Here is a 24,425-nt window from a genome sequence, read left to right on the forward strand (position 1 = left end):
TTTGTACACCGCTCAACTTTTTCATACGCCGCTTGACTTTTTTGTACGCCGCACAACTTTGTCGTACGCTTTTTTTCATATGCTTGCGCGAAAAAATCGGAAAGGTTTTACCACTGTTTACAATGGTTCGGTACGAAAATTTAGTGACTTTCGGATCGCCAATACGATATTATCGTGACTAATATGATTTTTTTGTAAGCATTTTCGGGATATTTGCGATCTTCAGAAATTTTCATTTACAATCCAAATTTTTCCCATTTGGGATTCAAATTTGTGGATTAGTAAATCTGCCCCTTGGTCTAAAGTTGTACACTAATACATATCTTAGATGTAGTGTCTATGTTTATTAGTAGACTTAATAGGTTTGAGTCTTGTTCAAATACATTTAGTAGTAAAATTATACAGTTTATTAAAAATTGGGCAAAGCAATATTATAAGGGTTATTTAAAACAGGGCAAAAAGGAGAGCAATCCACCATTTTTTGCACCCTTTTGCATCATTTCTTGAACCCTGCCTTCTATGCTAAATAATGCTAAATAATTTGCCACAGTCTTTGTGTGCAGCTCTATATTCGTGAGGGATGGGTGGCAGTAGACACTTGGCATTACCCCATCCCACCCCCCCTACCCATCCCCAACTTGCACATTGCATAGATTCCCAAGTTAGCACTAAAGGGGAGTATGATCTCTAATATGTCCTTGCTCAAGAAACAAAAAATCCCACCTCCCACCATTTCTTAACTTTTCTGGCATTTTCATTAATTAAAAGGCACAACATACAACTTATGTATATATCTAAAGACAAGGCTTTTTACATACAGAAAGTGTTCATATTCTGAACATAGTAATGTTTATAAAATGCTTAACACTCACACATCTGACCTCATGTATATTTGCTTATAATTTAATTTTCTCCTACATTTTGTTTTATATTGTACAAAAGATACATTAGAGGAAATAAACAGCTATGACCTTGATAGTCATATAAAAGCACCAAGTAGATGACATGATGCAATTTCTGGCTATTAGTAATAAACAAACTGCCTTTAGTTAGTCTCAACAAACCTAAAGGAAATGTTGTGTTTGGTGTCTCACCAATTTCCAACCCTATAGATTGTCCTTAAAGGCAGGATCCTAATTACCTTAGGCATTGGTTATTACGTACCCTTATGAGCGTTGCTACCGGCAAGGCATTGTGTGGTGAGATATAGAAAATGATACAGAAAGAGTACAAAAACTATTCTTCATGACACAGTTTACCCTTAAGTACATTTTTTTTAATTTCCTGCATTTTTTAGATATGTAACAATATATACAGGTACAGGACTGTTATCCAGAATGCTTGGGACCTGGGAATTTCTGGAAAAAGGATCTTTCCATAATTTGGATCTCCATAACTTTAGTCTACTAAAAAATCATTTAAATATTAAATAAAACCAATAGGATTGTTTTGCCTCCAATAAGGATTAATTATATCTTAGTTGGGATTAAGTACAAGGTACTGTTTTAAAATTACAGAGAAAAAGGAAATCATTTTTAAAAAAAATTTAATTATTTGCTTATAATGGAGTCTATGGGAGATGGCCTTTCCGTAATTCGGAACTTTCTGGATAACGGGTTTCCGGATAAAGTATCCCATACCTGTAATAAGTACAAAGCAATAAAATCTGAAATTACTAGAGACACAGTACTCTAACTGTGCTCTCACTACAGTTTCATACTAATTTATAGAATGAAACAAAATGGTTCTACATTGCAGGTTATTTCTAGTTACAATACACAGAGCAGGAAAGTGAATGATATTAATAAATAACAGCCAACTCTCTTGAAAGGTGAATGTCCAAAATAAGCTGCTGGAAAAGGAGATGCTGTAATTTACAAGCTTAATTGACACATTCAAATTCAATACATGAAAAAGGAGATGCTGTAATTTACAAGATTATCTGCAATATATTGTGGGTTTCTGCGTAACCCACAATATATTTGACTGAATGCTATTTTGGGTTAATATATGTACCATAGGTACAATAACCAAATAACCTGATAACAACAATTAAAAATGGCTAGCTTCTGTTGTCAGATATTTCCATTAAAAAAAAACTACAGAAACCCATATTGCTTACGATTTTGACTGACTAGGTGAGGTTATATGATTTCTGAAATCTGAGTTGTTAAAAAGAGAATATTTATGGATATATTTGCTTCACTCATTTCCTAATGGCCTAAAAGACAGAATATGGTGCTGGCTGACTTTTGTGTGCAGTAGTACATGTGTGGTGCTTACTTTTGTAAGTAAGCTACACAGCTGTGTTTGTATAGTAGGACTAGCTATAGGATCACTATAGAATACATGCCTTTACTACAGAGGTAATGCTAGTTCTATCAGTGGTGTATTGAACCTCTTTTCATGCAGTATGCACTCTACATACAGTGAGAAACTGCATTCTTAAATGTTGATCCATGACAAACTAAGGAATGGACACCAATATTAGTAAGTTGCTGATGCAGCTTCTCTCTTGACACATCATAAAGGGGGCTATTTTGTCCTAATATTGGTTCTACTTTTACAATGCATTACTGTCAGACTTTTGGTAAGACTTACTTTTAACAGCACCCCTAGCAGTATAGACTGTGCGTGTTCTTATATGCCCCCCCAATTAGTAGTATTTGGTATATACTGTATATATCTTTAATCTTCAAATATTATAGTTTGTAATTTCACAAACATTAAGCAAAGTACAGTAAATTTATGAAACATGACTTTATATTTAACACATTTACCAAATATGTGTTATTTAGCATATATAATAGTTGACTCATATAGAAAATCCAAACAAACAAGATCTAACATTTATTTTTGTAACAAGCTCAATAACTAATATGGATAATATTGCTTCTGTTTAATTTGATGTGTCTTTCTGCTCTGCATCAAGCTCTATATTCAATATTCATGTTACAAAAAGAATCTTAAAATCCTCTTTGATAATAACATGTCCCCAATATGTATAGTATACACACCAATAATTCACTTTCTACTTCTTAGAGCTGTAACCTTTCTAGAAAACCCATCTGGATGGATGTGATTTGTTATTCTCTGTGTTGTTCTACTTCAGCAATATTGCATGTAAAGAATCCACTGTGACAAGACGTTCATATCTTATTATATCTGTACTATGGAAATGTTCTGTGAACATGTTGAAAGGATTAGCTCCTACATTATATGTTTCTAATTTCATTTGAAAATATCAGAATAAAGTATTATCAAAGCTTGTTTCAGTTTATTTTCTTACCAAATAAATATGTTAATTTTATTCATCAAAGTAGCTACTAAATTTATTCATCCTGACATAGTTTTCATACTCATCATTGTTAATAGCAACATACTATGCATTTCAAATGGTGTATTAAAGATTTCTAAAAACAAATAACATAGCAAATGCTGCATATATTACAATAGGTAGTGGAGTAAAACAATATTAAAACATATATGGTTAAACCCATCTTGCAACTCTTTAACCTTGTGGATGATTAATTTTTGCAGGTGTTACCAGTATCAGTATTTGCTGTAGCCATAACTGTTGCGATGGCAATATGTCAATATGTTATTTAAAGCAATTTCATTTGCATGGAAACTACAAAATGCACAATAAAAAGCAAAGTCATCTTTAATTTCAGCTACAGCAAAAAGAGAATTTGATCTTGTTATGCTACAGTTGCAGCGTTGTAGTGTACTAGTCTTTGGAAACTTGGGAATGTGTGTTTATAGAAATACTAGTAATTCTATAATGGGGAGAAATGGCTTTGTTCACGAAGGGCATGACTTGCACAGCATCAAGCTCTCTGGTCATGCTAGCCTGCCTCTTAGCATAAAGATCCCTCATTTTGTTTAGCTATCCCCAAGGACACAGAAAGACACACCGATATGGGTCGACCACAGCTTTATGTACAAATTGTTACATTATTCAAAAATATACATAGCAAATTAACTCTTATCAAAAGAAATATAACATCTTCAGGAATGCTTGCCAACTTTAACCTCACAATGTGGTAATTGCCATTTAAATTCAAGCATAAGCCTGTCCCTTGACTAGCATTCTCACAGTCTGCCCTCTATGTGGTGACACTTACCCCTCAACTCCATTCTGTAGTGGGCAGGGGGAATCCTGCTTTCTTGTTTGTGGCACAAGCAGATGTTAGGGTTCTATATCTATATCTGCTGCCCATTGCCTTCTTGATATACTTCCTCCTGTCTACAGCTGCATTGAATCACTTAGGAGAACTAAAAATAAATGTGGAAGTGATCAAAGTGTGCTTTGTTGTGCTCACAGATTTTTGTTTTGTAATGCCTAAGACTAAAACGTGACCATGCTCAGATCAGCTGGTAGCTTATATTAGAGTAAATCTAATGAAAATGTCAATAATATGGAAAGGTCAAACATAATCAGCACAACAGTGAGGTAGTATAGTGGCAAGGTAAAGTGCAAGAATTTTCATCCAGGGCATGCAAAGTGAGTATATTATTTGAGTATATTAATTCTTTTGAGAATTGGGGGCACATTTACTAACCCACGAACGGGCCGAATGCGTCCGATTGCGTTTTTTTCATAATGATCGGTAATTTTGCGATTTTTTTCGGCGTCTTTACGTTTTTTGCGTAAAAACACGAGTTTTTCGGCGTCTTTACGATTTTTGCGTAAAAACGCGAGTTTTTCGGCGTCATTACGAAAGTTGCGCAAAGTCGCGATTTTTTCGTAGCGTTAAAACTTGCGCGAAACGTTGCGCCTTTTAAGTTTTAACGCTACGAAAAAGGCGCGACTTTGCGCGCAAGTGTTAACGCTACGAAAAAATCGCGACTTTGCGCAACTTTCGTAAAGACGCCGAAAAACTCGCGTTTTTACGCAAAAATCGTAAAGACGCAAAAAAACCCGCGTTTTTACGCAAAAATCGTAAAGACGCCGAAAAAATCGCAAAAAATACGAAAAAGTCGCAAAATGTTCGTTTCCAATCGGAATTTTTCCAATTCGGATTCGAAATCGTGTCTTAGTAAATCAGCCCCTTAGTCTTATTTATTTAGATTGAGAATCTGTTGTGTCATTTTTAGAAGTCCTGATTTCATATTTAAATTGAGTAGTACTTTGTTCAAAGTTTAGGCTTTTCTTATAGTTAATACACTGTGTATATTTGCCACTCAGTTTGCTTAGCAGTTGTTAATCTAAAGAGGACATATTTTTAAGAGCCTGTGGATAAATTAAATGTTGATTTTAAATACTATTACTAGCAGGTGTATGTCCACAGATTTGTGAGAGCTGAAATATTTGTAAAAAAAAGCATATCACAACCATGCCAGGGAGTCATAAGGATTGCGTAAAGCCTGCACTACCTTCAGTAATTTTTTCAGTTCAGTTGCTGATCAGTTCATGGTATTGCATTGTTTCAGTGCATTGTACATAAATTTACTGTTTAATGTTAAACTACAGCCTTCTTTTAAAATAAATCACTTTTTATGACCCTTCAGCAAGCAGGTACTACACATTTTGTCAATCCATTTCAAGTTTTTCAGTATCCCTAGATTTTTCTCTTTTAACACATTTTCTCCCCATTTATTTCTGCATTGTAGTATTTAATTTGTTTAAAACTGGGAGAAATAAACCCCCACAAAGTTAATCACTTGTTCTCATTGTAGAGGTAGAGGAAAGTTATAAAATCTCCATGTGCAGCCACACAACAGATCGTAGCAGTAAACCATCAGCAAAAACAAAGTGCCAGAGCAGGGAAGTTTCGTAAAAAGCAGGCAGGCATGCTTCTGATTGTATAATGTAAAAGTATACCAAGTATATAGCATTTAGAACAAGGTAAGCAATAATTGTGCCTTTAATCCCCCTTTAAAGTATTGTTCTACCAGGTTTCAGTCTTTAGTTGTGAGATATCGTTTATTTGAGGCAGACAAGGCAGACTGCAAAGGTTGATGTTAAGCTAAAGAGTTGAACAGTTAAGTAAACCATTCCATTAAGTCTATAAAGTCATTCTCCAATGTCAAAGAGGCACTAACTGTAATTTATATTTATTAAAATGTTTGAACATGGTAGTATATGACATGTATTTAATGAGTTTATAAAAATGTCAAGTCTCACATTTGTATATACTTTTCAGCTTAACACAAACCATCAAGTGTTATTAGCCTTGGCAAAGTGAAAGCCTGTCAGTAACTTAAGATAAATAAGTAACTTTTCTTACCAATCTCAGACATTTCTGGAACGGTGACAATGTAAGGTCCATCAGGAAATTCAGGGGCGTTGTCATTGATGTCTTGTACTTTAATAATAAACTCTGATTTTGGCTCAAGTGGTTTGTCTGTTCTCCTGTCAATTGCTTGTGCATGTAGGACGTAATGAGTTTTCTGTTCTCGGTCAAGGCTTTTCATTGCATGAATGTCCCCCGTTGTGTCATCTATGAGAAATATTGTTCCAGCACCTTCTCCTGTTAGTATGTACCTTACTGATCCATCCCCTTTGTCTGAATTTGAGTGCAGCTGAAAGACAAAATGTATTCAGAAATATATTTGAATATTTCTTAAGACAAAGTCATATTTTTGTTTCTTATTTTTACTTCTATGTATCAGTTATTGATATTTTCTCATATTATACACCACCTGCCATGAAACAACTTCAAATTAGAGTTCAAACATGATATCTCAACAGACAGACAAAGTCATTAAGTGAATTTTATATCTTTGTCTACAACCATAATGTTGTCAGACATTTAATAGCAGGATATAACATCTTTGTGAATAATTACCCAATCAAAATTATGACTATGATGTTAGCTGCATTGTTCTTTTTTATAATTCAGTACTAACTGTAAGCATCTTCATCCATATTTTATTATCCTGCTTTATTTTCTGCTAAGCAGTGTTGATTTGTTTTCGGATCAGCATAGGTCAAATTTACATGCATTACGTACATGCATTAGTTGCAGTCTGGATCTGCAATCTTCTTGAAGATTGTGCCAACAAAAAAATCTTAACTCTACTAAGGTTCTTTACTCAGTAAGAGGCTTCCTGAATATGCACGATTGTCTGTCTGAATAATTCAAAAGCTATTTGTCAAGGCTGTCTCACAAGCCTATATTTTTGAGTTTATCTTCCGTATTCATAAATAAGGCATTCTGAATCCATATTGAAGAGAACAGCAACATGCAGGTATTATGCATCTGTGTGATATAAATAAAATATATTTTACAGTTGCTATTCACATAGAGTATTCATGTTACAGCACAGTGACATTTTTTCTGAAGCTTTGTCTGTCTCTCTAAAACACTTTAGAACTGCATTTATAAGGTAACAAGACAGAAAATGACATAATGATAGGTAAACAAAGTTCAATTCACATTTCAGGAATTCAAATCATTTCCTGGGTTTTAATATATTCATATGCATGCAAAAAAAAATCATTCTTAAAGAATTTTCAGTTCCATAAAATGATATGCCAATTTGATTTGTACTTTACCTGGTATATGCTGAGATTAAACTATTGAACCCCATCCATATTCATGCTACAAGTGAAAAACTTTAATGAACAAGAAAAAACTCTAATGAACTGTGCATTCTCTGTCATTAAAAAGTATGACACAGGACTAAAAACAAAATGAAAAACAGTTCATAATTACAAACCCCATTGGTTTTACTGAAACATATTCCCATAGCTCCCAACTGTCCTGATTGTCGCAGGACAGTCCCTGTTTTGACAGCTCAACCCGCAGTCCTTATTCTTACTGAAAAGTCCCTCATTTCCCTTTGATCTCCTGCACTGAATGCTAAAAAAGATACAAATTTAATTAAAAAATAGTTTTTGGCAGAGAGCCAAGAAATCTTAACGAGCTACACCTGCACTTAGAAACATTGTTTCTCACATTTAATTAAAAAGTAGCTTTTGGCAGAGAGCCCAGAAAGTTTAACAAGCTTCACTTGCATTTAGATACAAATGTTTCTCAAACTTAATTAAAAAGTAGCTTTTGGCAGAGAGCCCAAGTGCTTCACCTGCACTTAGATGCATTGTTTCTTACATTTAATTATATAAGTAGGCTTTTGTCAGAGAGCCCAGAAACTTAAAAAGCCACACCTGCACTGAGATACAATTGTAACAAATAAGCTAAACAATAAACTAATAAATAATAATAATAAGTTCTCTTGGGAGAACTGAGACTTGCAGCTTAAAGGGCAATTTCAGCTTTTGTAACAAAACTGTAATAACACATAAAACCCCCAGAAATGTGTTCAAACTTTAAATAACCTGCCAAATTTAGTCAAATGGGAGTGGTTTTTAGGGGGTGTGGTTGCTAACATAAGTGTGGTCAAAAAATGTTTGCTACGCTGCACGTGGCATTTCTTTTTGTCCCTCTTTCCATTTTCAAAATATTGGGAGGTATGTATTGCTTGCTATGTACCTTGTGAAGACACTTTTCAATTTGCTCTAGTAAAAAGCTTTGACCATACCCATGAAGAGTTTGCAATATTGAAGCCCACTTTCTGTCCTGACAACTATTCCTATCAAATTAGAAAGATATTAATTGACATTAGAGGAAATATGCAATATTCTCCATAGCTTTACTGTCCAGCTTCTTTCTAACCTCATCATAAAAAGCAATCAAATTCATCTGACACAACTTGTCCTGCTCATTGCTGCTCATTATGACATTCTCCACAACATACTGTAATTTTGAATGTGATCCCTAAACAAGCCTTAAAATAACTTGCCCACTACTGATGTCAAACTTACTGGCCTATAATTGACAGGCTGGGATTGTAATCCCTTTTTAAATATAGGAATCACCAGGCTGAGATTGTAATGCCTTTTAAATATAGGAATTACATTAGCTTTCCTCCAATCCATAGGTACATAGAGGCCTGGCTAGCACTGAACTACACTCTCACTTAGTACCCAAGGGTGTATTTCATCTGGCCCTGGTGCCTTGTTCACATTAATTTTGAGTAACCCTTTATGTACTATATCCTGCGTAAGCCACTGATTAGATTGAGCTGAGCCAACAGTGCATCTATCGGGTGGGTCTTGGAACTCTGGCCTTTTCTGTATCATTATTAACATATTGTTACCATAATTCAATGGAGCCACACTCTCAACCCACATCTTTTTAATATTAATATACTTGAACTTTTTAGGGTTATTCCAAAAAGTTGCCCTCCTTATTTTCTATCTTTGCTTTCCGGATTGCAGTTTTACAACGCTTGTTATAGTGTTTATATTCCTTAAATGCAGCTTCTGCTCCTCAACTATAAAGTTGACGTTTGTGTCTCATAAGCACCACTCCACTGAAAAGGAGCAGCATGGCTTAGTATATTATACATATGCCATAGAGATGCTAAACATGTGAAAAAACATCTGCTGTTTTTCAGGCATGATAAAATAATAATTTTCAGATGAATTTAACATAATGTTCAATAATTACTTTAGTGTAAAATGTGGGGCAAAAAAATAAAAAATTCTTTGTGAATGCTTGCCTTATGAAAGTCAGTGGGCTTTCTTTAATCATGCACAGAATAAATGCATGTTAATAGGAAACCACATTGTTAAACCAGTGAGCACTTAGTTTTGGATTTAGTTATGGAAAAAACATATACCTTAAATCTACTTTTGGACCCTTTGAGTGCATGCCTAAGTATAAGTGCTGAAATTTATTGTGGCATGGAATGTGTTAATCCACACACATAGTTATGAAAATAGGTAAGTTTGGTTATCAAAGTAACCTTCCAAAAAGCATACATAGGAAAATACAACAGCAAAAGCCTTTGCATTATTGTTATTATCCATATAATTATTAAATTAAATCATGAAACATGCAATACACAGTAACGGCAAAGAGTAATGCTGAAAACCTTGCTTTCAACGTAACACTACATCCTATGTAAGAAACTACATGTGTAAGATTCCTTCCAGTTCAATGTACAGCTAATACAGTAGGATTAATTTACCAAAGGAGGACAAAATACACTTTGTATTCTTCCAATGAATTCTAGCAAAATTTTGTCAGATGCAATTAAATATATAATTCTGATCCAGATACCAGAATTGCAAAGATTTGTACTGGTTAGTACTTTTGGACAAATGAGCAGATCTTTAGGCTGATCTGATAGATATTAGGCTGATCTGAGGGCCAAATGATTGCATCGCAATTAAAATAATGAAGGCCATAGGGGAGGAATACATACATTTTTGGCCAGATATTGGTGGGGAGGCCCATCAGCAGGCCCCATACATGGGCCAATAAGCTGCCAACTTGGTCTTTTAGGGCTGATTCAACAGCTTTTATTGGCCCATGTATGGTCACCTTTGCATTATATGCCCTTTAACTGCATGGCTAAGCACCTGTAGATAAAGAGAAACTAATACACTACATACGGTGCCCTTGTTATATGCCCCTTATACCTGATGCAGCGATATACGATACATTGGTAAATTGGCACTTGCCATTAACTTAGATGAAAGCAATTAGAAATTTTAAGGGTTGCCCGTGAACCACATAAGTGTGTTAATAATGTTTGTGCTGTACCAATAAATGACAGTAAGAAATCTTGGTCAGTTCTGCGCTTCTCTGTGTAGAGGGCTAATACAAAAATAACACAATAAAAATGTCACTATAAGGGCATATTCATTCTAAAGTGTCCTGGGAAGTCTTTTTTATAAGTTTTTATTTAAGGTTTTAGCATTTTAACAACAACAAAAAAAAATAACAGTTTAGAGAAAGAAAGCAGGAAGAAGAAAGGTTATAGAGAGCTTTAGTGAGCCAGGCGGATTTATTCAGATTGTGCATTTAACCAGGTATCCCACACTGCATTGAATTTGGCTGGACAGCCTCTGGAAATGTAGACCAATTTTTGTTTAGGTAACACGTCATTGACTATTTTTTTCCAAAAGGTAAGCGAGGGGGCAGATGTCGATTTCCAATTTAGCAAAATGGCTTTTTTAACATAGAATAGCAATTGCAAATAGCATAACCGTTGTTATGACGATATCCCCAGGTCCTCTAGCACCCCCAGTAAACATAACTTTGTGGAGTGTATGTTAGGGAAAGCCAATGTTTCATTGATGTATTTCAATACTGCTGACCATAATTGTTGAATGGTTGGACATTCCCAGAATACATGGAGAAATGAGCCTACTGCTGCATTACATTTGGGACATAAGTCTGACGTTTGAGGGTATATCTTTGCTAATCTGTGGGGTGTTAAATAAGCACGGTTAATAAATTTAATTTGGATAAACCTGTCTCTGACTGACATTGTCATTTCGGGAATCTGATCAAGAGCATCTTCCCACATTTCGTCATCCAGGTCTGGTATATCGCTCTGCCATTTAGCCTTGGTCTTAGCTAGGGGGGTTGGGGTAGATTGCCATAGTAGGTTATAAAACCATGACATAGCCTTCCCCAAGTCCGCTCTATGCAGGTATTTTTCAAGCGAGGTGACGGACCTGTATCGGTCTAATAGGAAACTGGGCGTAAAAAGTTTGCCTGAGTTGTAGGTTCCTGGGAAGTTTTTGATTAAGCAATTTATTTAAATTTGTAAAATATTTCTATAGGGATACCATTCAAAACCTGGTGATGCTCTTTTATATTATAGACTAGAAGACGTCTGTAGTCATGAAGTATTTATACCATGAACCCATGAGAATAAGGAAGGATTTGAATGGCCAATTTAATACCTCACTTATGAAAATATAAGCAAATAATAAATCAAGAAACTTGTTCTTCTAATAATTAAAGAATGTATTGTGTCTCTTCATACTTAATTTACAATGCCATAAACAACACAATTAAAATCAATACACTAAAATTCTCATTCTAGTCTAAATCTCAACTATTTGTTGATAATATTGTCAAAATAATAAGAGTTAATTGCAGGAGACCATCAACTACCTCAGGCAGACAATAACCAACCACATCATTTAGGAAGAAAGTGGGTCAAAATCACGCCTAATCTCAATAACTCTGACAGAACAGTTTTTAGGTCACATTATGTTTTTCAGTGACCCAATGTTCAAAAGGCTTTTTATAGTGTAAGAGTTTGTGCATAAGAAGACAAATGACACCAAAGAAAATCCTTTAAACTTTTATAATTAATTTATACTTATATTTTAATACTTTGTTAATTACATTGCAACTTGTTTGTAAAGTGTCTGTACACTGTTGATGTGATATCTCTGTGAATTGTTTTCCAAAAATTATCATAAGCAGTTAGTTTAATTCCAGCACACTTCTCTTAATATGTATACATAATATGCAATTCAAATTAAAAGTCTCTTACACTGATGGCTGCTTTCTCACTTGTCTTACAAAATACATATTAATGTTTTATTAGTGCAGTTGTGAAATCGCCTAATGTTTATTTTTGTTCAGTAACATTTTAGATGTGTTGTTGTTCATTAATGCCAGGGAATAGTGTTCTATAGGCATGTACAAGCATATACAGGTATGGGGCAATGAATAATTCCATGTGTAGCTGTACATATGAGTAAACATAGCGGTTGTGCTCTATTTTGTGTTCTTCTGCTTATAGAAGTGCAATACTCTGTATTTAAGATCTCAACAAATGTTGTCAAGTACTGCTGTGGGATCTCTTATCCAGAAATCAATTATCCAGAAGGTAATTTTTCCTTCAAGTCCACTTTAAGCAAATTTTAGAATATTTTTAATTTTTTTTTTTAATTTGACAATTTTTATTTTTTCCAAAAAAAGGGAACAAACAACATAGCAGTGGCCATTGCACATATTATAACAGTACAAATGTATGTTTCAGGCCATACACATTCAAAAATACCATAACTTGTACTCTACCTAAATATAAGGTAGGGAGTAAGAAAGAAGGAAGAAAAGGAGAAAGGGAGAAAAGGATATAGAGGGGAGAAGAAGGGGGAAGAGAGATATAAGAAAGAAAAAAAAAAAAAAGGGCTTTAGTTTAGGAAGGAGAGAAAAAGAAACCAGGAGAGGTGACATGATAACTATGTATAAATATATAAAGGGATCATATAATAACCTTTCTAATGTTTTATTTACCAGTAGGTCCTTCCAACGGACACGAGGGCACCCACTCCGTTTAGAAGAAGGGAGGTTCCATTTAAACATTCGGAAAGGATTTTTTACAGTGAGAGCTGAGAAGTTCTGGAATTCCCTCCCCGAATCAGTCGTGCTGGCTGATACATTATATAACTTTAAGAAGGGGCTGGATGGATTCTTAGCAAGTGAGGGAATACAGGGTTATGGGAGATAGCTCTTAGTACTAGTTGATCCAGGGACTGGTCCGATTGCCATCTTGGAGTCAGGAAGGAATTTTTTCCCCTCTGCGGCAAATTAGAGAGGCTTCAGATGGGGGTTTTTTGCCTTCCTCTGGATCAACTAGTAGTTAGGCAGGTTATATATAGGCATTATGGTTGAACTTGATGGACGTATGTCTTTTTTCAACCCAACTTACTATGTTACTATGTTACTATGTATTTATATACCAAAGTTCTATAGTCATCTTTAGACAGACTTATACCTTTTCCATAAAGACCACTTTTTATCAAATGAGGTTAAAGAATTCAAATTTCTCAGTTAGGTCTAATAGAGTTACCATATCATTCATGCTTGGAATAGAGTCTGATTTCCATCTCTGTGCTATTAACAGTCTAGCTATTTCTAGAAAGTGTACCACCAACTTTTTTTGGGCAAATTTCAGAGAGTCAAGATCTAAGTTTAGTAAAGCAGAGAGCGGTGTTTTCGGGACTGGGGTACCAATAACAATGTTTATTAAATCGAAAATATTTTTAATTTTTAAAAATGTTTTTATTTTTCTCTGGAATAATAAAACAGTACCTTGCCCTTGATCCTAACTAAGTTATGTGAATTTGTAGTGGTGGCAAAACAATCTTACAGGGTTTATTTTATGTTTAAATGATTTTTATCAGTGTAAGGTAAGGTGAACCAAATTGCAGAAAGATCACTTATATGGAAAACTCCAGATCCTACAACTGTATATGGCCTATATAGGGAAATCCCAGAGAGGCTGGGGATGCTGTCTGCCACTGCAAGGAGAAGAGGGAGCAATTAAATAAATGACTAAGATAAATTAAGCACAAAGTCAGGAAGTTGGGAAGTTGAGTAATCCCCCAAAGGAATTGTCAATCACCCAGGGAGATCCTGGGTCAACTTATGGATAGCAAGGTATACAAAGCTTTAGATGGGGATCCAGTATGGATGTTTAAAGCTAAGATTGATGAGTTGTTGAAATTGGCATTTAACAATGGTTTGATCACTTTGACACTTTTTGAATATTTGCAACAGGAACATCCGCGCTGCCCAGTATTGTATACATTACCAAAAGTGCATAAAAGTTTGATTGCACCACCAGGTAGACCAATAGTGTCGGCACGTGATGAATTGTTGCATCCCTTAGGTGTTTATTTGGATCAAATTCTACAACCTGTGGTGCAATCTACCTTTTCATATTTGCGTGATACCCCACATTTTTTAGAATGCATATGTGACCTCACTCTCCCTGCTGATTCTATGGTATTACTAGTGACAATTGATGTGGTAATCTTATACACCAGTATTTCTCATTTGGAGGGAGTGGCAGCTGTGCAAAAATCTTTGGAGGCTTTTGAGGGGTACAGTGGACCCCCAATCCAGTTTGTGCTGGAGTTGTTAGAGCTATGCCTTAAACTCAACTATTTTTGGTTTGAAACTCATTTTTACCAACAGCTGACAGGAACGGCTATGGGGGCATCGATAGCGCCCGCATATGCTAACCTCTTCATGCACCAGTATGAAAGCAGATACATTTTACCTAAATATGGACATAAGATGTTATTGTACAAGAGATTTATCGATGATATCTGCATCATATGGATGGGTGAAAAGGTTGAGTTCCTGACGATGGTGGATGAACTGAACCTGTGCACCGAGATTAAATTTACAGCAACTTGTGACAGTAAGGTACAGTTTCTTGATTTGCAGCTAAAAATGATGGATTAGAAGGTAGGGTATTCACTATATAGAAAATCTACAGATCGTAATTCATTGCTTCATTCTACTAGCACACATGGACCGGCCCTTAAGAGGTCACTCCCTGTATCACAATTGTGTAGAGTTTTGAGAAACAACTCTGACTCGGAAATACGTGTGCAGAAGTTAACTGATATGAAACTGAGGTTTTTTCAGCGTGGATACAGTGAGAAGGAGCTAGGATTAGCTCTAGAAAGAGCCAAGAAAATTAATGAAGGTAACGGTGAAAAGAAAAAGAATGATAAGTGTTTGGTCTTTTCTACAGAGTATAATAGAGTATCCCAAGCCCTGAGTCATTCCATATGGTCCAATTGGGCCATCATTAAAGCTGATGATACTTTGGGGAGATTATGTCCTAACCCCCTAGTTATGGGATACCGCAGAGGCAGGAGTCTTAGAGATCTGTTAGTAGTGAGTGATCCGGTTAAATGTTATACATTAGCGTCGGTGGTTAAAACGTGGCTACCGACTAATAAACCGGGATGTTTTAGATGCCCAACCTGTACATCGTGTCGATACATGACACGACTACACACGTGATATACTTGATAACCTGCCTGTGCAGATTGTCGTATGTAGGCAAGACTGACTTGATGCTGAGGTTACGAATGGATGCGCACAGATCACCCATCAATACAGCTTTCTGGGACATTAAGTCCTCTAAATCGGTGGCTAAGCACTTTTTGGAAGTACTGTAGGTCACCGACTACCAACCTTTAAATACATTGCCATTGACCATATACCTATGCCTAAAAGGGGTGGTGATTTGTCACGGTTGTTATTGCAGCGGGAATCCTTTTGGATAAAGAAATTGGAGACCTTGTCCCTGAAAGGTCTTATGAATATTGTTCCCTGAATTGCTATTTACCTGTAAGATAGAGAGTGATGCAATTTTGTATTGTGTATACTTTGTGTATACTTTGAAAAGTTTTTTAACAGTTTTGAACTTTTTTGACATTTTAATTTAGTTTTGTATTTGTGATGTTTGGTCACAGGTCTATAGTGGGTGTATTTTTTGGTTTAGCCTGATGGGGCACGTTCACTGGTGCTCACCTGTGTGGGTGGGGCTTTTGTTACCTATAAAGGGTGGAGTTCCTTATATGTGTGTTTTAATGTGTGTAATATCTTGATTAAGGTCCCAGACCAGGACCGAAACGTTGATGTGATGTATTTTTATAATATACATTAATGGAGTGTGCAGTACTTTCGGTGAGATATATATATATATATATGAGAGAATCTGTCCCATTTTGTTTCGCTGAAAAATTCACAAATCTTTCAAAAGATTTGCGAAATGGTGAAATTTTTTGATGCGCAACTTTTCTTTTGACGCTCAGCTATTCTTTTGACGCGCGACTATTCTTTTGACGCCCGCGTCTATTTATTTTGACACCCGACTATTCTTTTGACGTGTGACAATTCATTTGGCGCGGGCAACAATTTTTGAATGCACAGTGAATTTTTCTGAATTGTTTCATCCGTTTCACAAAACACAGAAATTCGCTGCAAATCCATGCCTGGCGAAAAATTTCGCCAATCACTACTCCCTACAAACAATCAACTGCCCCAGGTGCTGGCCAGAAGTTTATGTAAAAAAAGAACAGAGTGCCGCACACACAGGGACTTAAAAAAGAACAAAAAATTAATTATATCTTTATACAGTATATATATTTCCAGTAAGAATATGTAAGAATCTGCACTCACAGGACTTACATGTTATATAGATAACTCTATTGTGGACACTTATGTTTTTTCTAAGACAAAATACAGTACAGATAGTCACATGGCAAAAAAGTTTGCCTGGGGCATATTTAAGGAGATACAACTTTAACAGAGCTTTTGAGCCACTGTTGATCTAAGTTATATATACATTTTACCTTTTGATTGCTATATAATATATTCAAGTGCTATCACTTACTCACACAATGCTTGGTGGCTGTTCATTTTGCTCCAAAACTGGGTGTGGTTAAGGCTGGCTGTAACTGTTATATATATCTGTTATATTGCTACATTTAGAGGCCTGCTATGAACAGCATTATGGAAAGTAAGTAAAAAAATAACTCACATTTTCAAAAGTAGATCATAATTAAATACAAATGAATATACAGATATAGAATGTCTTGATCTAACCTTTGAAGATTAATAGTCTAAAACTGAAAAGACTTTTGCATTTCACTAGAGTCTAGGCACAGGCTGACATAGTATAGAAAATGCTTTTGGTAATACAGTGCAAAGCAGAAAGCTCATATCAAAGAGACAACCTGAAAAATGCTATTCGGCATTTAATGGAAAAGCTAACATTAATACGTGATCTATCTACAAAGGTACTGACAGCAAAAATAGAAGCAAACAACAAAGCACTTTTACATGCCACTCAGCTAACATTTATGCGTCTATACTGACATAAAACAATAATGTAAAACAGTAGAGGTGGATGCAGCCACCCAAGTAACTCTCCTAGTTTATGATAAAGATGGTTAAAAGGTTGTAAGATTTTGGGTTTTTTTCCCTTCTAGTAGCTCTTTCCTATTGCATAAATGCCAACTAGTGTAACTGACATTTGCACTGGCTCAAATCAGGAGGCAGAGTTTAATTTCTACTTTGTCTTAGACCTGTATGGAAGTAGTTAACACCTTTCTTCTTCTTCTGATATATGCTAGAATCTTGTTAAAACCCAATATCTTACCAGTCTTAATTTTTTTCTCCCCAAGTTTATGTAATTTAAAATCCTGAAAGATATTGGAATGCTTGTCTTTTTTTCCCTGTAGATATTGGTTTTATAAATGCCATAATATATTTTTTACTTATAAGGAAAAATGTTGTTAAAGAGCGATAACACAGTGCAAACACTACATACTATGGTGCCTAACCTTACTAACATTGATTTTTGGTTTTTTTTTTGAGATTTTGATAATGTTTTTTGTGCTAAAACACGATTTTTTGTGTAAAAAAAAAAATGAAAAAATGAAAGACTGAAAGAATCACCCTCTTGCATATTTCAATAGTGTGGCGGGAGGGGGAAGCTAAAATAATTCACACTGTTGTGCCCTTTAGTGCTCTTGTACTTCTTTCTCCAGAGTAAATGACCCCATAGCCTGTTTTCTAGTTTCAAGATGATATTAACATTATCTTCTTTTGCTTCCTTCCAGTTATAGGATTCTCTCTGTCAGTAAAGCAGAACAAAATGCCTGATTTGCAGCCCTTATCTAAATCTTTAATCAGACTTATGATATATGCAGGGATTTGTGGTACCTCTGGTATCTGCTTTATTATTTCCATGCTCAAAATGCGCAAATACAGCACAAATCAGCTCATTGGGGTCAGTGGGAATCACTTGGCTATGCTGGTTCTGGTAACTTGCATGCAATTCTTGCCTGAAAATGATAGTGAAAACTGCCAGAACTGTATTTCTCATATTATTTCTATTGGCGTCAGTTAAGGATATCATAAGTAATGTGCAGAGCTTAATAATATAATGCTTGTTGCTTTCAAAATCAATCTGTAGCTAAAGAAGATTAGAAATGTTATAGAAATGTGGCCCTCAAATAAAAATATTTCTGTTTTCACTTTAAACATGTTTTTTAAGCTTTGGTTTCCTGTTTATAAAACTGAAATTATTCTTTACTATTATATTATCCTTACATCTATATATTATGCATGTAAGGAGTGGGAATGACTTTATTGTAATTACTGTTAATTCCGATTCAGCCATCAGGCAGTGCAGTGGTTAGGGGAATGCTGCTTCCTCTTTAGCTGAAAAAGAAGGGGGGTAGTGCATGACACCAGGGAACCTGAGGTGGAGATAGTGGTAGGAAAGATTTATTGGAGCTCAGTGCAGGTGGTAAGTGACAGGGCAGAAAAAGACAAGCATCTGAGGTTCCAATGAGGAAAGGGGAAGACCAGTGTTCTGGCGGTACTGGCCCAGCTAAGGATCCAAAGGGATAAGGACTAGGTTATGTAGAGCCTAGTGCACTTTGGACATAAGGCTTTTTATGAAATACTGTGGCAAGGAACAGCATTCCTGACAACCAAAGAAAATCAGGAAAGTAGGCAGGAGGCTGGGGCTCTGGGGGGCTGTGTTAAAAACTTCAAGTACCATCTGAGTAGTTAAATGAAAACCTTCAAATATAGAAGAAAAACAACTTTTGTTAATGAAAAACAGCACAATTGTACTTGTACTTAAACTGCTCATCAAAATTATTTACAGAGGAAGAGGAGGGTTAGACAAATAAGGGCTCTGGCACGCAGGGAGATTAGTCGCCCGCAACAAATTTCCCTTGTCGCGGGCGACTAATCTCCCTGAAATGCCATCCCACCAGCGAAAATGTAAATCGCCTGTGGGATGGCATACGCGGCGCATACTCTGCCATAGACCAGTGTTTTTCAACCTTTTTTGGGCAAAGGCACACTTGTTTCATGAAAAAAATCACGAGGCACACCACCATTAGAAAATGTTAAAAAATTTAACTCTGTGCCCAGCAGCAGTGCCCCCTTAGTACATTGGTGCCAAGAGCAGTGCCCCCCTAGTACATTGGTGCCCAGCAGCAGTGCCCCCCTAGTACATTGGTGCCAAGAGCAGTGCCCCCCTAGTACATTGGTGCCCAGCAGCAGTGCCCCCATAAGTCAGTGTGCCCCGTGGCCCCCCCTAATACATTGGTGCCCAGCAGCATTTTACTTCTGCTCTTCAGCGGCTTCAGCAGCATCTTCCCCTCCCGTGCGCCGCCTCTGCACTTCTGCCTACACGCGACCGCACACAGGCCCTTTTATAACGTTGCGCCCCGTGCGTACTGACGTCACCCGTACACACGGGGAGCAACCAATGACAGGGCCCGGATTTTATTAAAGGGGAAAGTAAAAATTGCGGCCCTGCCTATGGCACACCAGGCAACATCTCGCGGCACACTAGTGTGCCGCGGAACAGCGGTTGAAAAACGCTGCCATAGACAATACTGAGAATTGCCTCTGCTAAAACACATGTAGAGATTATTATAAGTAAAAAGATTAGCATTGTCTATATTTTGTAGCCATGACAAGTAGCTGCTACTATTAGCTCTGTGTATCTTCACTCTAAAGAGACTGCTATTAGTATGATTGCAGGCATCTTTACAGCAGGACTTTAAAAAAAACACCAAGCCTGTGACAACAACAGCTTAGTGGCATTTCAGCACTTGTTACAGAGTCTTATTAGTGTGGTTGCAGGTGTCTCTACAGAGCACTTACTGGCAGCAGGACATGAATAGAATTAGCACTGGGCCAGTGACGACAACAGCTTAGAGGCATACAAGGTAATGTTTTATTATTACAAAGAAAAAGGAAATGAGAGCATTGTATTCACTAATAAACCACGCAGGGCATTACCCCACTTGAAATTGCTCTGCTGTGCTGGTTTTAAATTTGTAATAAATTGACTGTGAGATAGGAATGCTTGCCAGGGGGTTTGGGGTGCATTGCACAAGGGTGCTGATAGCATTCAGAAGGGTGCTAATGGGAAAGTACCGCTCAGTCTTTTATTTGTATTTAAAAAAAAAAGCCATTTACTCTGCCCAAGTCATTTTCTTGCATCTAACCTTGGGTGCCAGCATCCATTGTTAGAGCTCATAACTCCAGAATTGTTTGCGTGTACTGGCCTATTTATAAGTCTGAGTTAAAAAAAATTGTGTGTAAAGACACTACACATCGCCATCTGAATGTCAGGCATCGGCACATAAAATCCAGCATATTTATAAATCTGTATATTGATTTTAGCCAACTGCAAAGCCTAGTGTAAAATTCCAGTGTGAAAAGCAATGGCCCTTAAAAATGTTGTGAATTACGGTATTCGAGCAAATAACAACAAAATAGCCTAGCATTATAAATACCACAACCAGTTGTTTTTAATGGATGATTCCAGGGACCTATTATTTTTATTTTTAAAAACATTGTAATTCCATTTCCCAGAATCAATTTAAATTTACCAAGCTAGCATATATCTATAATGATGGCAAAAGAGTCAAACTGGGCTTTCATGTTTAAAAGTCTGTGTAAACCCTCATGACATGGTACTCCATATTGGGAAGTATCCCGAGTACCTAATTTATAACCTCTAGAGTGCTTACCCTCCCAAACTGCACTACTGCGCTCCTACAATACAGCCTAATTTGTCCCAAAAATCACTGTTGAAAGTTGGAAATATCTTGCACCAGGTATTCTCAATTAACTCAATCATAAATTAAATGACAAATTAAATGCTATGTGATGGGGTGGCACTGGGTGATTCTCTTTAATATCCTCATGAAAAGCATAAGGCTTATGCCACACCTGGAGTATTCTCGGCAAGCCAAAAAACACTGTAAATTACTGTAAATTGGGCCTAGCTTGTGCCTGCACCTGAATGAATGGAATACACTCGGATGCAGGCACATGTAGCTGATAAAAACACAAGATTTTGCATTTTCGGTGGATATCGGCTACATGTGCCTGCACCCAAGCGTATTCAATTAATTCGGGTGCAGGCACAGGTAGGAGCATTTTTGAGTGTATGGAGCGTATTCTCAGCAAGTGTTTTCAGTTTGCCGAAAATACACTCCATAGGCTTCGTGTGGCATTAGCCTAAAGTTTACCCAGATACAGGAACTAGTGATGAGCAAACCTGTCCCTTTACCAAAAAATTCTGAAATCACAGGACTATTTGCAAAACAGTAAACATTTGCTAAATGCTTTGAAGTCACTGCTAGTGCCAGTGGCAACTTTTTCCAGGCACAATATACTGGAGTCTATAGGCATTTTTCACACAAAATACATTGTATCATCACGTTTTTTTGCAGCAAAATTTTGCGATGGTTTTACCAAAATATTCGCCAATGGCAAATTGTGGAATTTTGCTGCAAATCCATACAAAGCAAAAAATCTTCCTTATCTTATTGCTATAATACAGTATATAATATAACCTTTTAACTCCATATAAGTTTTTACTCTTCATATATTCATACAATAAGTATTGCAATATTTCAACTTGTGCAAAATAATTCCAACATGCAAGGTTTGCATGTAATAGAAAAATAATGAATTTTTGTAACACCCATATGACATTTCTTAATATTGTAAGAAATATATATATATATATATATATATATATATATATATATATATATATATATTAAAGTACATGAAAATCATGCTCACATACAATTTCCATTATTCCATCAAATCCATTTACTGAAGTAATTGTTGTAAATTTGTACTTGATGTTATTAGGTTTATTGGCTGCAAAGGGACCCACCAGTGCAATTAAAAGAAACTCTTTTCAGGTGCACAAGCAAATCCCCAAAGTATTGTTATTCCCATAATAAAACAAAGGTAATCATGTACATTAATGAAACTATTAGTCTGGTGTCACACGGATGCTTGTTTTTCTTGATTGATGATCAGTCTAATCCTGAACAGGAGAACTGAAGCCCACCATATTACTTGTTCCTTTAGGTTAATTTAAAAAAAAAAAAAAAAGTACTAATCTAGAGGCAGTTCAGTTTCACAGTATAATAAAAATCAAGTTTCTTCTTCAGTTTAGAAATGTTGCCAGTAAATCATTACTATAATTATTATCATGTAGCGCTTACATATTTTCGAAACTTATATATACAAAATATATATATCCAGTCCACAGAGAGCACTCACGGCATAAATATCCATAGAAAAAATCCTTTATTCAGGCATAATATCTACGCGTTTCGATCCAATGGGATCGTCATCAGGATAGTGAGAGTAAGTGGTGAGAGTAAGTGAGGTGCATAGTTAAATACAAATGTTATTCAATCAATGTGCTGCATCAATTAGCATATTTTAACCCAATGTGTGCAGTGTAAAGACACAATCATATATCACTACCATATTAGTGAACATTTAAATATCCCCTAGCTAAACATAGGGAGCCCATTATATGATCATATATATGAGTTAAAAATAACATCAATATAGTTAGTATAGATACATCCCATAAAAATAATCAAAAATATTAGCTAAAGTATTCTCATGTTAGAAAAACACTCAATACCTATAGGGACATTAAAGTTAACCCACATATCCAATAATACTGTGAATATCCATAATATACAATTGAAAACAGCACAAATCCATCAGAATAAATATGAATGAGTTAAAGTGAAAAAGATGTGATATTCCGTTAAAAAATGTGAAATGTGTGAATCACAAAAATTAAAACATTAAAAAACATCATTGTTAAAAAAATTTTGATGAGGAAATCAATACGTAAGAGACCATAATTTATCATGCTGAATAGAATGTTCAAGTCAAAATAATTCACATCCCACTGGCATCTTAGGTCAAAATCAAAGTACATATAAGATCATACAAAATGACACAATGATTAATCTGGCTGTTATCCTAAAAATAATAATGCCACTCTATTCTATAGTCCATAAAAGTCTAGATAGGCTCATATAAAGTAAGAAAGTGAAAACATCTTGTTTAGCCTGCGTGGGGCAATGGTATCTAATCTCCGGATCCATTGAGCCTCCCTCTGTAGCAATAATTTAGATCTATCTCCGCCCCGTGACAAGGGGGGAATATGATCAATCAGTATTGCTCTCAATATGGGTAAAGAATGTTTATGTTGTACAAAATGTCTAGCCAATGGAATGTCTGATTTCCTAGATGCCAAGGCCAAACGGATCACAGATCTATGATTGTTCATTTGTGTGAAAAAGGCTGTAATGCATTTTCCTATGTAGTATAGGCCACAAGGGCACATAATGCAATATATGACATATTCAGATGTTCAAGATAGCCTGTGTCGGATCAAAAACTTTTTTACAGTGGGTAAAGGGTAGACTAGAGTCTAATTGAAAAATTGCCAATGTTTCTTCATTGCCTTATTGACCTCATGATTCACCGGAGCAAAATCGCTCACAAATACCATCCGGTCTGGTTGGGTTCCCATTCGTGTAGCCTTCGAATTACTGGTTCTTTCTAGCTTTCTCCAATTCAGTGTTATGTGTTTATGGGATGTATCTATATTAACTATATTGATGTTATTTTTAACTCATATATATGATCGTATAAAGGGCTCCCTATGTTAAGCTAGGGGATATTTAAGTGTTCACTAATATGGTAGTGATATATGATTGTGTCTTTACACTGCACACATTGGGTTAAAATATGCTAATTGATGCAGCACACTGATTGGATAACATTTGTATTTAACTATGCACCTCACTTTCTCTCACTATCCTGATGACGATCCCATGTGGATCGAAACACGTATTATTGATATTAAGGATATTATGCCTGAATAAAGGATTTTTTCTATGGATATTTATGCTGTGAGTGCTCTCTGTGGACTTGATGTGAATTAATGGTCAGCATCCGGCTTATGTT

The 24,425-nt window shown here is 35.9% G+C and overlaps 1 protein-coding gene across 1 annotated transcript in view; it reads right to left on the reverse strand.

Moving 5' to 3' along the window:
* cdh18 (cadherin 18) overlaps nucleotides 1-24,425 on the reverse strand; it is a 319,640-nt gene that overhangs the window by 120,040 nt on the left and 175,175 nt on the right. The window contains exon 4 of the mRNA XM_018094962.2: nucleotides 6,234-6,528. Within this exon, the coding sequence (XP_017950451.2) occupies nucleotides 6,234-6,528 (295 nt within the window). The remainder of the gene's footprint in view (nucleotides 1-6,233; nucleotides 6,529-24,425) is intronic.

The sequence above is a fragment of the Xenopus tropicalis genome, chromosome 6, assembly GCF_000004195.4.
Source record: "Xenopus tropicalis strain Nigerian chromosome 6, UCB_Xtro_10.0, whole genome shotgun sequence".
Lineage (NCBI taxonomy): Eukaryota > Metazoa > Chordata > Amphibia > Anura > Pipidae > Xenopus > Xenopus tropicalis.